At 34.4% G+C, this 19,172-nt stretch overlaps 1 protein-coding gene across 1 annotated transcript in view; it reads right to left on the bottom strand.

Annotated features, from left to right (window-relative positions):
* The window catches only part of LOC105205285 (dipeptidase 1), a 146,494-nt gene that overhangs the window by 7,939 nt on the left and 119,383 nt on the right, over nucleotides 1-19,172 (bottom strand). The window contains exons 6-8 of the mRNA XM_011174629.3: nucleotides 17,889-18,039; nucleotides 11,907-11,976; nucleotides 3,679-3,855 (exon numbers count right to left, since the gene is read on the bottom strand). Of these exons, the coding sequence (XP_011172931.2) occupies nucleotides 3,679-3,855; nucleotides 11,907-11,976; nucleotides 17,889-18,039 (398 nt within the window). The remainder of the gene's footprint in view (nucleotides 1-3,678; nucleotides 3,856-11,906; nucleotides 11,977-17,888; nucleotides 18,040-19,172) is intronic.

Genomic DNA, 19,172 nt, shown 5'->3' with positions numbered 1-19,172 from the left:
AATTATTGTAATTGTAAAATATTAAAAAAGTTTATTCGAATATGATTGCATTAAGAAAGCAGTGCTTCGAACAATAAATAATTATTATAATTATAATTATAATAGATATATAATCAAAAGATTAATTAACTAATTAATTAAATTTAATTTATGTAAATATTAATTAAATTGTGACAATATTAAGATATTAAAATATTTAAAAAATTTACTTGAATACAATTTTATAAAAAAAAAAACGGTGTTTTACACAATAAACAATTATAATAAATTGTAATTATAATAGATCAAAAGATGAATCAATATAATCAGTATAAAATAATTCAAATTCCTCTAACCTCGTTATTAACTCAAGTTGTTTTTTTAATTAATCGAACGTAGAAGCTATCAGGGAAATTGTTTCAAGAAACGCAATTGTCTATTTGATACCTATCCTCGTTTAAACTGCATGGGCAATGTTAATTAGGGCAGCAGGACGACGCGATTAATAACACGTTACCGGACAAGCCATCCGGCTTAGATCCCTGTTACTCATCCTCTCCTTCTGCGGTATAATTAAGGGAATATTGATCGCCCATAGAGAGAAGAGAATGAAGTTTGTGAATATGAAGATGTTAGGTTGGCTTCAAGAAATCGAGGAAAATGTCGGTTAATTAATCAGTAACCGTCTTGTTTTTCGAGAGTGATTAACAATATTTCACTATCTTACAAGTTGAAGATGTGTTCTCTCACCAAAAAATTGATGAACGAAAGCAATTTATGAGCAAGGTAACTTTTTATTTTGACTAATCTATTTTTAATATCTTAATATAATTTAATCCTTTATTCAACTGAGAATTTGAGGATTCAGGAGATTTTTCAATTTTGTTGAATTATTCTGCCTTAAACTTGGCCACGTACAAAAAAAAAATAAAAAACCTTTTAAATTAGACAATTGTAAAATCATATTTTTGAATATTGAAAGAATGGACCAAAATTTTTCCAGATCTTTTAGAGTCTAAAAACAATAATTAGGCACCAGTAATTCTATTGGAAGAGAAAGAAAACAACGAAAAGAAAGACATTGAACTACAGAAGATTAATATTTTATATTATTTTAAAAAAATCAGATTTTAATATAAGATTTAAAATAATTGAAATAACTATACCGATAAAGAGCAGATCTTCGTGCTCAATAATTTTCTAGATGAATTTACAAACACAAGATTCCCCAAATTGGACGTACTTGCTAGAGTTAAAACACAGCTAAAAAGAACTCAGTAATGTAATATCATGAAAATTAAATGGCTAATCAATTTAATAAATTTAAAAGGCTGTGTTTTAAGTCTGGCAAGTATGCAGCGCGCAGTTTGAGTAATTTCGTAAGTGTTTTAAAATTCACCTAGAAAATTATCGAGCACGAAGATTTGATTTTAACCGATATAACCATTTTCATTATGTGTTGATACACTTTCTGGTCATATTAGGATATCGTTTATATTTAATATGAAATCTATTAGGCAGTATTAACGTATTAGAATAGATTTGATTGCCAAGTTAGTCAAAAAGAAAAAAAGTTTCCTATTCAGGATTTGTATCTGAAAAGAATTTTCTTTGAATTTATCGGAATATTGATATTATAGGTATGATTGCTACTTTTTCTTATATTTTTTATAATTTTGTAATTAAATTTTTTTGGGTGATAAAACTTTTGATTACACATCGTTAATTCCTTATACAATTATATTAGAATGTCGTGTTTCAAGTTACGCTGCGTTTTAGAATCTTGTATGTATCCAACGACCCACCTAAATAATGCTATAGAGCATAAAACGAAGCATAAAATTTGCATAGCATATTCCTTGCGATAAAGCTCGAAGTGCCGAGGTAATCGGCAATAAGTTGAATTTAATTTCGTTAACTTAGAGCTCCTTGAGCTCATCGTCGGTTCGTCAATCGTGTTAAATCGATGGGCACGCGGCACGAGAATGGGATGAAATTTTAATGAAGCGTCGCGTTTAAGTCCTTACTCGGTCAACTGTTACGCGATTAATGAAACGTCAATTATCGTACCGCGTTTATGCCTCTCGCGAATTTAATGGGCGAGGAAAAATTTCGGTGCTGGCAGCGCTGCGGTTCGCAGGACGAGATTAGCGCCAATTGGATTAACGCCAATTGCTGGTATGGTGGGCGCGAGCGGAATTATCGATAATAACGCGGATTAAGCCTCGAACTTCTAACACACACTCGTGCTATATTGGCTCGCGCGTTGTTTCCGTCCTACGAAATCATTTTGACATATCTCTACCTCGCTCCTTCGTCGATTACGAATAGTTGGCGATTATCTCGTTACGCAAACTCGAACAATTTGCGCGCAGGCCGTTACTTTGTGTTTGATAGTACAAATGCCGACGTTCTTGCCCGCCTTCCATCCGACCCACGCGCGTTTTACAACTTCGCGGATTGCAAACTACTCTCTCGTATCGCGTTCGATTTGCACTCGGCTGGCTGGCCTCACTTCGCTTGCACCGCCACGAATTTAATTTCGACGTTACGCATCTCACTTCCAGATATCAGATCTGTCGATAAAACTTGCGTTTAATCATCCGGCACTGCGCTCACACCTTCGTTTTGCTTTCGCTTTGCATTTTTCGCTTTCATTTTTTATTTCTTTTTACATACACTCGAATGATCGCGATGTGTGTGTGTGTGTGTGTGTGTGTGTGTGTGTGTGTGTGTGTGTGTATGCATGTATGTATGTGTGTGTGTGTAAAGCGGTTGTCGTCAGCTATTTATTTTCTCACATATACTTTACTTCCTCTCCGTGTCCGAATCGTTTCTCTATCTACTTTATTGTTATCGTATCATTTCGTTATACCTTTACACGTGCTTTTCATCACAACACAATTTCCATATCACGTTCCTTTCTAACTAATTTATAGCTTCGCATCGAAGCTGCAATTAATTAGAATATACGCAAATAAATTTTTGACGAGATTGTTTTTGCACCGCCGCCGTCGCGTAGAATCGATATAATGTTCACGAGACACATTTACCGCGCGGCTGCGGATATTTTATTGCCCGCTGCTCCTCAAATATTACACGTATCGCAATTCCGTGGGGCAGTTGTCGCTCACCAATACTACAACCGCACGAAAACCGAGCTTTGGGGCGACCTGGTTGGTCCGCGGTATGTATATACGCCGACCCGAAATCAAATAATCTCGGTACGATCGAACAAAGGCTGCGAAAGCCGCGGCAGCCAGCAACTTTCATGCGCGCCAGTTTACATTTTCGCGAGTGCCCCGCTTTGATTTTCTCTATCCGTCTCTTGTAAACGCGGCGCCAGAGAAATATCTCATTCGTTTTCTGTACGCGAGCACTCCGCAGTGTTTTCTAACTGACCGACACGCGCGCGGTACCCAGAGACCTGAATAAATAAATAAATAAATCCGTCTGTGCATATTGCAATCGCTGTGCGTATTGCAGACGTATCGCTCTTTTTTTTCTCTCGACAGAGCGTTTCGTTTGGCTCCGCTACCTGCTTCCACGAAAAGTGCGGAATATCAGTAGCAGTAGCAGCAGCAACGTAGTAATCGAACTGATCCGTTTACCATTTTGTTTTTCCTCTCCCCCTTTTTTTAAAGCGCAATCCGATTGCGTTTGAGTATATCTGTGTTTATGAGGACGCGGAGAACTCACCAGATTTCTGAGCACGTCGTCCGGCACGTTTCTGGTGGAATTGCACAGCGCTCTGGCAGCGCTGTGGGAGAAGATCACCGGCGCCCTCGTCGTCTGCAGGGCCGCCCTCATCGTTCTTGTCGAGACATGCGAGAGATCGACCAACATGCCCAGCCTGTTCAATTCCCTGACAACTGCCTGCGGAATAATGAAATGCATTAAAATCATATTTATCTGTATAAAGTCACGTGTCTATCATATAAAACAGATCACTGAATTTTGACTAAAGAGGACTACTAATAGAATAGACTTCTCTACGAGAAATAAATTTCAAAACGAGGTCAAAACATTATGAATAAAAACAGATAGATAAAGTAGGTAAAGATGGTGTTACACGCAACATTTTAGAATTTAGCCTATGAAGCATTTGAATCTAATAAGGATTACTTTACTTTATTTTTTAAAAATTCCATTTGTGAGAATATTGGAATAAATTAACGTAAGTGAGAATAAAATCTTTATTTTAATCATTTATAAAAATGAAATATTTTCCATAAAATATTTGTAAATAAACAAAAAAAAAAAATTATTATAACTTTGATATTAAGTTTTATTATACGCTTCTATACAAAAGACCTAAATAAAAAATTTGTAAATTGAAAATAAGAGAAAAACTAAATGTTATTTTCTAAATCAGTTGTAAAATATTTATTGATAGCATAAAATCTTAATCTTTTAATTTCTCTACGTCACAATTATTTTTAATTTGATCTTTAATTAATCTGTTAAGCTTAAATTTTGAAATATCTAGAAATTTAAGTACAATTTTAGTTTTTTAAAAATTGACAACATTGAAAATTATTATTTTCTGGTGCATATTTTACATATAACAAATAAAAATAGAAAGAGTAATATAAGTAGTTTTGTTTGATAAGTGGACCGTTTCTAAAAAAAATATGCTTATTCCAAAAAATCAGTATACATATATACATTTATTTTTTATAGGAAGTTTAATAATATAATATGTTATAATAAATTATAAAATAGTATGTATTTAATAAACACATTGCAGTACATTTTTATAAAATTGCTTATACATCCACTTTGTTACAAAATTTTTGTTGCACTGAACAGAACTGACGCTGCTGCCGTTTTTAATTTCCTGGCCCTTCTTTACCTACTTCCTATGACACATCTTTTAAGCACGTAGTTCAAGACGTAAAACGCATTTTAAATAGTAAGTTTAACCCTTTGTGTTGCAAATTTTTATGTCAGACCAATTTTTTTGAAATTTTGCAGCCAATGATTTTTCAGGTCGCTGATTACGAATTAGAAAACAGAATTTTAAAATTTGAAATGGCAGATCAATAATTATAAATTGAAAGTCAGAATTTTAAAGTACATAGATCAATTCAATATAGTGGACCAATAATTAAAAAAAAATAATTTAATAATTTAAAAAATACAAACAAAACCATAAAATAAGAAATAATTAGAAAATTATAAAAAATGAAGTAAAACCTCGTTTTGTCCTTCCAGTTACTTTTGAATAACCATAAAAGTGAGCCATAAAAACCCCTAGAACACCGTTACAGATGAGAGATTCAAACTATTGTATTTATTAAAATTGCAAATAAAAATTTAGAATTGCCTACTTTGCTAAAATACTTATTCATGTTCTAGGGGCTCTACGAAAATAAACAAATTGGTATTTAACGTCAAGAAGTTCATCAATATAATTAAAAACTGAGTAAGAGAAGGTGGAACATCGTACGTCCAGTCATAACTCAAAAGGTTAACGGTGAATTTTATTTAATGCTGAGTCTTTACTTTTCATTTAGGTATTAAATATATATTTTAAAAATATATTCCAAAAGAAAATATTTAGTAACAAAAGCAAAGTATGGAAATAATCAAAGTATCGTAAATGTTCTTAACTCCGAGGTGATCGAAATGTCGGATGGGATGATGGTGTGTGGGAGGTGCGTCTATTACGGCGCAAAAACACGTGGAAAGGATCGATCTCGGAAAGGGTGAGAGAAAAATATCATGGAAAACGGAGGAAAACGCCGGCGTTTCGGCCAGCGAACATTAGCCGGGAACGCAAAAGCAACCGCCCATTTCATCATGTGATAGCGGAAAAAAGCTTCGGTGTATTTGTGATTGGTCTCGAGGCGCAGGCGCGCTCGAGCTTAGTATATTGCGCTCGGGCTTGGTGTATTGCGGCCCTCTGCTGCCATAATTTTTAATCACTTTTCTTATCTTGGAAATGAAGTAAGTTTAATTTTGAGAAACGTTGTGCTCGCAAATTCCAACGGGGAGGTTATAAATTGGCGCGTCGATTTCGTTCAATTTTCCGGGTTTAGCTCGACCTATATATCGCTTTTTTAATTAACGGATCATTTAATTAACCTTTAAAGTACGGGATTGCTAAAAATAATTAGCAGACAAAATTGGTGAAGCTAAATTGGAATAGCTTCTCTACGTTGTATTATCAATTTTTGCTTTTTTTTCTTTCAATCATTAATTTTCAAGTTTGTGATTTTCGTTCGAATGTTCCCACGTATTTTTCTCTACAAACGTCGCGAGCGAATTTCGATAAATACAGTCCTGTCGGTGCGAACGGAAAAGGAAACGGAGAGAGGTGGGTTCCGAAGAACGAATCACAATGGTCTCGTTTTTCCGGCATTAAGAGTGAAGGCTCGCTTTTCTCGGCTCAAACGATTTCATGCGAACTACGCGAATTTCGCGTGCGTCGATGGTAGAAAACGACGACGCGCATTGTTTTTGCAGAGAGAGAGAGACTCTGCGTCTCTGAGACGCGTCGTTTTAGCGAGACGGACGATTGCGCAAATAGAGAACAATTTCTTATTAGCTTTCTATATTAATAATTGAGCGAAAAATAAGCGACAAACGTTCTCTTCGCAAAATACAGCGAAAACATGCAAATAAAGTCGCGGACAGGTGGAATGGAACGGGTAAACAACAGTTGGAAAGTTTTATCGCGTAAAGTTGTAATATATATTAATAGAAATTAGCAGATATTATTTAAATGGATCTCTGGCCTGTAGCCCAGCGTATATAAATTCTAATTTCCGCTTCGCAATAATGTTCGCCGTAAGCTTTTGATTAATTTAGATCTAATCGCAAGAATTTTCAAATTAATAGTATCGCGTAATTAATGCCGCCGCATTCGACGTTACATCCGAAATTATTCGTTTGCGAAAATGAAAAGGAAGGGAGGGGGGGCAGGGGGGAGAAACCCGATTTCATAGTTGTCTCTATATCCTGCGGCGAATTTTCGTGACGTAATCCGTCGCCTGTTGCTGAATATCGAGCGCGCGACGGGACTAGACGAAACTAATCGTCATATCCGAAAGCCTCAAAATAAAATCAAGCCCACGTTGCAACCGTGACAAATACAGCACCGCGAGCCATCGCCATAATTCCGCGATACACTATCACCGCGTCGCGTTAACGGCGATTCAAGGTGCGTGTATGCGCGCGTGTACACACATACATCGCGCAACTTGGTGAACAAAAATCATGGGTCGTTCAACAGAGAGATAACAGGGCTGAAGAAAGTAAAGAAAAAGAGAGTAAAGGGCAAAAATATTTTGTCGAACGAATTGCGCATTCGTCCGCACACGCGGCAGTCAAATTCTCCTCGCCGGGAGGATGGCGTACGCCGCGCGTCCATCGCCGGAAATGCGTGCCGGTATTTACAGCGGACACGACGTTATGGAACGCTGAACCGTGCACGAGAGGAGATACGAGCACGCGCGGGGAATTTTCAGATAATTTCGTTTGTCTTTTCGAACGAGCCGTGACGTCGCGATGTTTCCATTTGAAGCGACACGCGAAATTCGTTTCGGCTGAAGCATATTGCCGGATATACAAGCGGCTGGTTCTCCGATGGACTTGAATTTCGGGGTAATGAGCGGGGATGGGAGGTAAATCGTTACAAGCAACGAGTCACCGTTATTTTTATTTTCTTTTTGTAATAACGATTTGGTAACAACGTTGTACAACTTTTCACGACGATGATGGTAACGTTCGGGCTGGAAGAGTCACTTTGGACAAGTAATTCTTTACTATTATGCGTTACTCATTAGTTGATTAGTTAGAGAAACGTGTGACTAATGCGTTACTTTGATTCGTTGCGTAACGAATGAAGTTATGAGTTACTTTTTTTCGATGAGTATAACGCGTAATGGTAATGAATTATGTGCCATTTGTCAAAAGTGACTATTCCAACTCTGACCTTATCGTTATCGTTACGAAAAATTGTAACGTCATTATCAGATCGTTATTACAAAAAGTAACAGTAATGGCGTTACTCGTAAAGATAATGAGTTATTTATTTATTATTGCGTTTAATTATTAATATTTCAAATCGCCTGCTGCACCGAGAGAAAAGTTGATTGATATTTGTGATTATAATTTTATGGTAAAATAATCATGGTTAAAAGCTTCATTCCAATAGTTATTACTATTATAAAATCATTAATAATAAAATAATAATAATTTTGTTAATATTTCTACCAACTATGAAATTATTTTATTATATATTAAAATAATTTTAAAGATTAATATAGAAAAACATCAATATGTGGTTGGTTAAAATAAAGTTTTTATGTAGCAACCGCAATTGTAGTAAATATAACAATTTTTTGAATTGTATATTATTTACGTAGTAATAAAGCAAAAAGCAATAAATTGTAATAAAAACAATTATAAACAATTTCAGTTGGCACTAAAAATGACTACAAATTATAGTTAAATTACAGTTAAATTATTGATAATTGCAACCAGTTTTTTTTCTCATAATCAATGTGTGCGCGATTTTTAAGTATTTATTCCTTTCGTACGTATTTTTCGTAAAACGTGAAAGAGCGAAGAGATTTCTTTCCTTTGAACAGAGCACCGAACTAAGTAGATTACTTTCTATGATAAAAATATTTCGATATATCGGGCAGAGGGGGAAAAGCGATATTACTTTCGGGGTTTGTAGATTATCGAAATTTCGTGGCGAAATGTTCGCCCGATGCCAGGCTACCAGCAATAACACTTTTGTACCGGTGGTGTTTCAATATAGCCAGCGGTGTGCTGCGACAATCGAGACACGCCAGGCAACGCGACTTTTCGTTTGCGTAGCAAACAAAATAGAACACGGTTGATATCGCGTGTACAGAAAGTTCTTTTTTCCTAGTAATTTATTGTAAACGTGGCTCAGTCATATTTACCGTTTTTCAATAATCCGTTTACAATAAATATGCGCTGAAATGTCACAACGGAAATGACGATATCCATTAATTAAATTTTCTGTCTTCGATTTCCAGTAAATAATAAATTATACGTAAGAAATAATGTAGTAAAATACACGAGATATAAGAGTGATATGATACACTCTTAAATATAAGAGTGTATCATAAGATAACGTTGGAAATTAAGTTAAGACACACAAAAATAATACAAAAAGTTCTTATACATCGTATGTTTATTTGGCTCAGTTATTGAGTTATACTATAGATAATTTTATTATCTCATTTTGTAACAGGTGAAAAATACCACCAGACATTTCTAAACTTTAATCAGAGAATTTTATTATTTTACAATTTTATTAACTGCTGAAGCGTAGTAAACTACTTAATAATTTTACAGTATTGGTGACTCTATATTTATTTTCACTAATGGATACCAAAGAACTTTAACTCCACCGAAGTAAAATATGAATCACTTGATTCTAAAGGGATCAAGACTTAAGATTAATAAAATAATTTTTTCAAAGGTTTCAGTTACAACTGTTTTTTGCTGTACTACTTATTTAGATCTGTATATTATTGTCCATATTACATTATTTATTCAAAAAAATTTCGTTAAACTCAGACAAATTAATTTGCGTCATTCTGTGCACAAAAACCAATGACAGAATGGACATTTTGAACGAATAATATAATTAGGACAAAAGAATATTTACTTAATAAAATTACGAAATAAAATTTTCACTAACAAAAGTTTCAAATGTCCGGCACGTTTCTCCTACAGTATTACAGTATTAAAGTTATTTATATCTCGATAATTAAGCCCAAAAGATATATACATGGACTTTTTGTAAAAGTTTTATTCATTTTTATTTATTATAATCGATCTAGATGCTTCTCCCTCCAGGGGGTTTCATTACATGTAAGCATAATTTCAAATTATTCCTGTGTTCTGAATAATTTGAAATTATACCTACATGTAATGAAACACCCTGGAGGGAAAAGTATCTAGATTGAATGCAGTAAATGAAAATGATTAAAACTCTCGATTATGCTATTCCAAAAGACGTCACGACGACAGCAACGTTACTTTAGACGTCTAATTGCCGAAAATTTTCAGATGGAATATCTATTTAGCGCTTCACGAGGGCAAACGACAATGACAAACTGCAGAGCATTTAACGTTGCGCATAGAATTTTTCTTTGCAAGACCTGTCATTTATTAATGTGAGATTTAGCCGTTGCAAGGGATGCGAGATAATGGAGGTGATTCGTTTGATTTACGTTCTCACGCGTCTTCCTTCGTCCGTTTACCTCCTCCTTACCTCTTCTCCCGCCCGTTACATCCCCGATAAGTTTTTTCTTTCCTTTTTTCCCTTTTTTTAATTGAAAACTGCCGCGAAATTACGCATTTTGACAAAAACTCGGCCGATGCGGAACGATTCGGCGAGGATTCGCTTCTTTCGATTTTTTCGACAAATTTCAGGATTCATGCGACGCTAGAATGGCAGAAATTCACCTCGTCGGGATCGGCGAACCTGTGCGTTAACGCTCGAAATCCCTGGACGAATTCTACGCGCGCGAAAGTGGGTCGGGATATAATTTTATGAACGCGGCGGAGCGACGGGAGTGATAAACGGAATGTAGGTCGAACGCGATCAGTCGCGCGTTCGTTGACGATCATTTCCCCGGTTACGTCGTGGAAAAATAATTCGTGCCATCGAGATCGTGAAGCCACGATCTAAATCCCGCTACGAAAATTGGGAACGTCCCTGATGTAATGTGCCGTGGTGACGTCCCGTTTATTTAGATATTCCAGAAGGGTAAGCCATTGGGAAATTTTAACGTACAAACGCGAAATATGTTAGTAAAAATTAACGGTGTATTATCTTGTCAGAATGTTTATGCATTTTGTTCACTATTGTAATAGATGTGATTTAAACGCGAAATTTCTTCCATTTGAATAACAGTATTGTTTGTAAGTTTGTAAATATTTTTAAGGTGTTCACTACCGGGAAAATCTGGGATTTAGAACTTTTAAGGAATTTATTTTTTATTCTTGAATGTCATGGATTTTCATAGGATTTTATTGGTACTCGGAACATTTTTGGGAAACTTTACTTTTAAATTCTATCTCTCTTTTTTTTAACAAAATTGTTTTTTGAGAATTTTTTTGATGTTGCAAAATTGATTAGCAATAAATATGGCGTATATCCACATACATTTTTCTGTGACTTGCAAATTTGTATAAAAAAATTAGCGATAATAAAAAATCCTGCATCATTATAAATTGACATATTTAATCATCTTTCGAATTCTTTACTTCCAGTGAAATCTATGTATGGGATATCATTATATATTATATTTAGTTTATGTTATTTCTTCTTAGCATCTTCTCTTTAATGGTCAAAATTCAAGTGACTCTTCTTTGTGATTATAAGGTACATTAAGAGGTGTAACGTAAGTGATGTAAATTTATTTCAAGAGTTAAAAATTTTTATGTGAAATTTTGAATAAAATTCTATGAAAATGGGAATACATTTACAAAATTTAAATAAACACCCCGATTCAAATGTATTACAGAAATAATTTTAAATGAATTCGAACATTACTCGTGCTTCAACAATACGAAGCGCGTCTCCCGCGATGATATTACTATTTATTTAAGAAATATCTTATTTCCGTAAAAAAGCTGAAAATGTTTAATGCAATATTCGCGTTATAACGTATGGAGCTCGTAGCAAAATTATAATCTAAACTGTCGCGCGCGTCGTTTCGCGGAATAATGCCGGGGCGCGTCTTGGCCGGAAGTCTGCAGTATTATTTTTCTGCAGAATGTCGCGCAACTCCGTACACGGTCATAAAACGGAAACTCTTTCGGAAGCGTGTATGTACACGCGGGTATTTTTTTGCGAACGCGATATTTCCCTGTTCACTGAAAAAGGTAAATCCGCAGTGGAGCGTACAATGTAAATGTTGACTTACTTTCCCAAATTCGCTGAGGCCTGGCGTGGAGTCCTGAGTGTTGTTCGTCTCGCCAACAGAACAGACTGCCCTGCCAAGAAAATGTCTGTTAGAACGTCGGTTTGCGTCTCTCGCCGCGAAAATCTAGCGGTCGCACTGCGTGCTCGCGCTTGCTTTCTCTCCCTTCGGACGAGTTTCGGACGAGAGCTCGAGGGCGAATAATATTTTCTGAAGTATCAGGTTATAGAGGTTTCTAAATTTATATTTACTGCGCGTACATATATATCATAAATATCTATTTTTAACGCAAAATGGAAAGAATTCTTGTATATAACGTGTACGAAAAACATGTATATTATTAATAAAAAAAGAAAAATTATTTTATATGGGGAAGAAGGTGGTATTATGGGCACCCATTTACGTTTTATTCAATAACACACATTGTTAACAATCAATATTTTATATTAAAATTTGACGATTATGTTCATCAAAATGTTGTGTAAGAGATTCTAGACAAAAGTTATGAAATATTTATTATTTAAGACGTGATTTATAAAAATATGACGACTCTGTGTAATGAGTCGAAGAGAAATAAGGGTGATAATTTGTGGACCACTACAAGAATAAATTTAAAAAATTGATTTTGTTTTAAAAATACATAGCATTACAAGATTATATATTTTTTTAAATATATAAAATAAATTATTAGAAAGAATAAAGATAAATATTGACTCACTTCAATTATAACATAAATCATAAACAAAGTGCCAAAATATCTCTAATGTTTCTGAACCTAGAATAACAATTGATTTATCAAAGAAATATTTCGATATAAAAATCTCGATAGTGCTCATATTATCAGCACACTTCTATGCCTATGTTAATAAATGATATTGAACATAACTCGAGAAATGTGTATTAAATTAACCAAATTAAAAGTTAAATAACAAAAAATATCTTGAGTGTACGTACATTTGTGTGATAATACGTTCAAGTTTAAAATTAATGAAGAAGTATGTGTAATTAAATGTTAAAACGCTAAAAAGTAAAAAATGCATTATTACAATTATTAGCTATTATGTATTGGTATATTAGCGCTGCTATATAACAGCAGGCTACTAAACAAATAATTTCATAAGTAATTACTATTAATTAATAGTAATTAGTCATATAATAACAGAAATAATATGGGTGGTCATAATAATAACACCTCCTCTACTTTATATTATGTCTCAAAAATACGTATACTTATTTATTTGATATTATATAAAATGTTAAATGCGTATTTAATAAGAGCTGCGTTTATCCTTTGATAAAGATAACGATCTTATTTCAATCTACAATTTTTGTGACAATTATATTTATATCTAATTTTGTATATGCGTATGATATCAGAATTGTAACTTTTTTTATGTGTGTGTGATATCAAAATGTTTCTTTATCGCAAATTATAATAATCTTCAGAAACATTATTCTGAATAAATTTTGATATTCTTAGTTCTAATCAGTAATGGCTTAGATGTGCACTGAAAACAGATTCAGACTCCTTTCAATTCGTGCACGAATAGGCACACTCAAGAAGCGTTGGGTTAAGTGATTTCGGTCAAATGTACACAAACTTCGCTTGCGGGGTTGCGCACTTCGTTATCATACACTCTGCCTTCAGGATCGTTAAAGCAATTCGAAGCTTATTCGAGTTTGGTGCAACTTTTCGGAAGTAACGCGTGTTTCCATTTATTACGGCTAATTCTTGTGCTGTATACTGAATATAAATTATCCAACGGCGAGAACAGTTCCGAAGCATTTATAAACACTATATATATATATTCCGAGATCATAATAATTATACAGATGTGTTACTTTAAATTATTATTTTAATGACAGATTTCTACTAAATATAAAATTAATATTCCTTCAATTAATTTATCTTGACTGTTTAATTCTTTTCTTGTTAAATATCTCTTCAATTATAACTGTACAATAAATATTTGCAAAAATAAATACAACTTGCAATTAATTGAGAAATGCATCATTTGATTATTTATACTTTAGAACTTTCATAATTATACATTTATATAACTTTAATTTTTTTGTTAAGAAATATTTTGCTAGAGAAACTATTAAGGCCTGTTTCAAATATGAACGTACACGTTTCGTATTATTTTTATTTGTTGCTAAAAGCACACAAAATATTAGAGAAATAAAAATGGTAAAAAGCAAGTAGTATGAAGGCGCAAACGGTATCAAGAATCCGATAATTCTTCACGGTCGATTCTCGCTTGCAGACGTGGGAACGCCAAAGATGATTCGGCATCGTCATCTAGAACTGTAGAAAATTCAATCGAGTCGACAATCTCGCGTCCCTAGGGAAACCGAGTGAGGACACGCGACAGAAACGGAAGAAAACGAAGAAAGTTGAGAGAGAGAGAGAGAGAGAGAGAGAGAGAGAAGAGAAGAGAAGAGAGGAGAGAGAAGAGAGAGTGAGAGAGAATAGGGTCAGGGGCTGATATTAAGCCCCGGGTACACGTCCGAAAGCAATTCGGATATTGTCCCAATAAAAGCACGCTTTTCCTCGTGGATGCCGGAAATCTCAGGCCGCAGAGATGAAACCGCATTTTTACGATGAGTTTTCTTCAGATGTTTTCTATACGATAGGCTTTTCCTACAGACGTACACTCTTCTAAATGTCCAAATCAATGTTTCTTTGTAATTCACAGTAATTATTACATCTTTTATTACAAAAAATTGTTATTGTTCGCTTTTCTTTTTATCATAACATATGTAAATTTTCCTTAAAAAATTATAAGAATAAAATTAATTCTTAAAAAAATTATAAAACTTTAATTAATTCGCACAAATTAATTTTTGAAAATTTATTTAACTCTAGAATTGACATGATAGAAAAAGTACAAATTGTATCAATTATTACGATTTTTTCCCGATTTTTTTTGGTTTAATTTAAAACTTTTTGATGTATTTTATTAATTAAACGTTTCTGCTACTTGCATTGTTACATATTTGAGTAACACATTTATTTATCAAATTAATGCTTCCCTTTTTCAATTCTACCGGAACTCAAATCGATGCCGAAGAAAAATTACCTCTCGTATCACGTGTATCGTTAGAAAACATTGACATAATTTTAGGGAGGTCAGAAAAGAAAAATGTATACTATCCGGAAGAAGATTTGCACGTCGGAAGGCCCCGACGTGACTCCCGATTCTTATTTACTGCAGCAAGCGTCACGGCGTCGAGGGAGACATAAAGCAGGCGAATATCGGAAAGAGAACACGGCGAACCAGGTCGGTGCCCATTGTCGTATAATATTTCGACCTTAAAGCGGCGTTAGAGTTAGTAACATCGGCGGTCAACGTCGTAATTTACATCCTGAAAGCTGGCGAGTCATCCAGCGTCGCTCTTCTCGAGACGTAAATCCTATTTCGCGTGGCAGGGAACACAGAGCGAGATTATTACGGTTCGAGCATGATTTCTCGCGCTCATGAAAGTTACAGTGGGCAATGTGCGAGGTAAACGCGGTTGACAATCTCCAAAATTTGACTGCAGATAAAAGAAATAAAACAAACGCGGAAAAGTGAACAGATATGAAGAAAATAAAATCGCGATTGTGCAACAAGAAGCATGTAGATACACTTTCGAGTACATGCTTCGTATTATATCGACAACTTTGGCGCCGCAATTTAATGATCGTTCTCAAGTTTCGTGAGGGGAAAAAAACAACCAGAATGTTCCGAACTTTAGTTTTCAAATTATGAATATTATTATGCGAAAAAGATAAAAAAAAAAACGAGAAGCTTTGCAAAGTTTGAGAGGATAGAAAAGTCAGGCGAGAATGTTTTTTCGTTGATCGCGAATAAAATTTCCTTTCGACGAGGAAGATCTGTACATAAATGACCGCGGCCTCGTGGTAATTAAACGACTACGGAGTTGCGCGGGAGTCGAATGTCGCTGTTCCGTGCGCGTGTAGTTCTGTTTTATGGTCCGCGTAACTTGCAGCTCGCAAGTAATGCAATGTTGGATTTTCCGCGAAAACGCAACTTGTCGCGGTTCATGTGACCCGGATCGAACGGACGCATAAAAGCAGGAACTTTATTTACAACTCCACACGGCACGCGGCATCACAGGGGATGCATAAACCTCGGGTTAAAGATCGATGTTCGAAGTGAAGGAGGACAAGCGTTTCTGTTCCCGTGTTTCGCTCCATTGTTTGTCTCGCAGTATCGCTCGCGAGAAACAAATGGATAATAATAAACTAATATATATATATCCAATAAAAATAAAAATAAACTGTACAAATAAAAATGTTATAATAAACTCCGCGATTTTATATTGTTACAGGTTTATAGGATCCTATAACGAATCGGAAAATAGTTTATTTTTTATCATGTAAAATTTTTGTTGAAAGAAACAAATGTTTTTGTTTTAAAAAATATGCATTTGTTGAAAAAGGTAAGATTTTCAAAATTACATTAAAAAAGCATTGTTGAGCTTTGAACGTATTTGTTTTAAACATTTTTTAAAGCATTCGTCATGATAATTCAAACATGGTTTATCCGATTAATTTAAAATTTTTAATATTTTTATTTCGAATTAGATATCTTTATTTCAAATTATTTCTTATTTCTTTTTTTTTAATAAAAATATATATTTTTAAAACCAAAACACATTATTTATCTCTCTCTTTAAATAAAAGTTTTACGTGATGTTGAATATTCTATACGATTCGCTAGGGTTCCTTAAATTCTGGTTATACCGTGGAAGATGAATGTTTTTAATACTGTTTTGATATATCATCGCAAGAAAAGATATGAGAAAGTGTTTATATTTCAATATTGTAACAAATCGATAAATTCGTAGTAGTGATACATAATACAAAAGGGTCCGGAACATATCATTCTAAGTTTGTATCAAATATTAAGCATGATTTACTAAACGTTTCCTTAGGGATGAATAAATAATGTAGTAAATCGAGACTCGTTGGACAATGCCAGGCAAAGTTTGGAAAATGGCAAGATTGGAAAATAAAGTCAGAACAATTTAAAGAAATGTCTTTACATTAACTGATTAAGGAGACTAAATTGTGAAAGTTGACTTCTGGATTCTGAAATCTTTCTGATAAGAGGTGCTATTCTCTTCTCTTCTCTCTCTCTCTCTCTCTCTCTCTACGAAACGGAACGCTTCATTCGCTGTAAAGTTTCTTTTTCAGGCGCGCTGGAAAATAAGCGGCGGCTTTGGGGCGCTTTCGAAATTACCGAAAAGAACTTCGGCGTCCAGATTTCAGGTTATTTCGGCTCTCGGTTAAGCCGATCAACCGTGGAATTGGTTTGCCTCTAAGAGTGGATCGTGATACGAAGCACAACGAGTCTCGAGTAAAAAAAACCGGATGTTCGATGAACGAGCGGCTTGTACACGGAGAAACTTCTTGAGCACGAAGTAAGAGGAGGCGCGACAAGAACAATGCCGAGAAAACGAAACACCCCGCAGAATCTTGATCTCACGAATGAGAGGGTGCAATCTTCTAACTTTAATGAATCGTGCATTGGCGCGAGGAGCATCGAAGTATCGAAAATTAAAGTGCATTTTGTAGCTAATCAATATTTTAGTACCGAATGGTCGATCTCAAAGCACTGTATTTTAATTAAATTGGTATAGAGTGATTAATTCTCTAAATTAAAATGAGATAGCGCTTCAGGTTAGTGTAATATATAAGATTGTTACATTTGTTTTAGTATCGTTCCATAAAGTATCGTTCCTTTAAAATATAATTTGTTATTAAATTACGCATATATTTTATGGTAATTTAAAGGACAAAAATATATTAACTATTATTATTATTTTTTATTTCAGATTGTAATTAAATTTACTTGTAACTTTATCATAATGTATCTTCGTCATCTTATTAGCTTTTTGACATATGATTCATTAAATCTTTAATACATGTAAGAACACGTTCTTATATGTATTTTCCTCGTAATTTATACTCACCAGGAAGTGTCGCACGCATGTGTCAAAGTAAGATATCGCGCTCCCAGACCGTAAAACGTCCTAAGGACACCCAAGGAATTCCCCAGGGAATGACCACCTTCCACTCCGATTAGACTTGCGATCTTGCCTTCTCTATGCGCCTCGATGAGACCTACGCACATGTATATATCATTTAAAAACGCATAAACGATACAATCTCATCAAAAAGTGACCTATATTAATGAGAACAATTTTTATAATTTTAGTCATTTATTCACGATAAATTTCATCAAAAAATGATAAAGAACAATAAATTAATATTAATATTTTATCGTATTCCAACAATTAAATTTACTTTTATTAGATAATAATAGGAAACGATACCATTTTTTTCAGAATGTGAAAAGTAAAGTGATAATTACAATATATTAGAAAACGATTTTTGGCAAATCGTATCGATTTCTATTTGTTTTTTTCTAATGATTTTTTTAACAAAGTGTATAAAACTCAAACTTTGATTTTTTTTTAGAAACCACATGATCAATTATGGTTTAAAATTTTGACGTAATATTATAATTAGTTTCACTTTAAATAATATTCTATATAATTTTTAAACAGACTGAAGCATTTTAACTTTTTCGATTATATATTTTCTTAATATAAAATTTTTCATATTTTTTATCTCACACTTCTTATTTCTACGATCATAGAAAGTTCATCGCGGTTTAATTTAATTTAACATTGTAAGCATGAAACTAAAAACTGGTGCTATGCACGTTGAACTTGCCGAACTGAGAATATTTAAACCTCGGGAAACACCTAAGTACACGAGTTATTCAAGGCTCATCCTTCTGCGGCTCATCCTTCTGCGGAACTTCGAATCATCTTCGGTGAACTTTGCTCTCGGCCGAATTACAGCTTCTTCCGTGAATCAGCGAAGTTTCGTCTGTTTTTTCGTCGTGCCCGCCCCATCGGCGCGAGTCTTATAATTCTTCCCTTTTTTTCCCTGAGCGAGATTAAAGTGACACTTTATGAGATTAAGCGGGGACCTGGGATCGTGAAATTATGGTGTTCATAGATTATTTACGACCTTCGTCGCGAAGAGATCGGATGGAATCTCGGAAAGTCGGTCGCGCTTTAGGCAAGTCGCGGGAATGAATGAAAAGATCGGTAAAAATCGCCTTTCAGATCCGCTTTCGGAAGTGCTTTCAGGAGTGCTGTCGATCGCCTCATTGAAACTTTCAGACTGCATCGAGACGACCGTGGTATATTAAAGCCCGCTGATTTATCGTACTTTATATCGAA

Source organism: Solenopsis invicta, chromosome 6 (genome assembly GCF_016802725.1).
Source record: "Solenopsis invicta isolate M01_SB chromosome 6, UNIL_Sinv_3.0, whole genome shotgun sequence".
NCBI lineage: Eukaryota > Metazoa > Arthropoda > Insecta > Hymenoptera > Formicidae > Solenopsis > Solenopsis invicta.
This window is presented reverse-complemented; position numbering and strand designations above follow the sequence as displayed.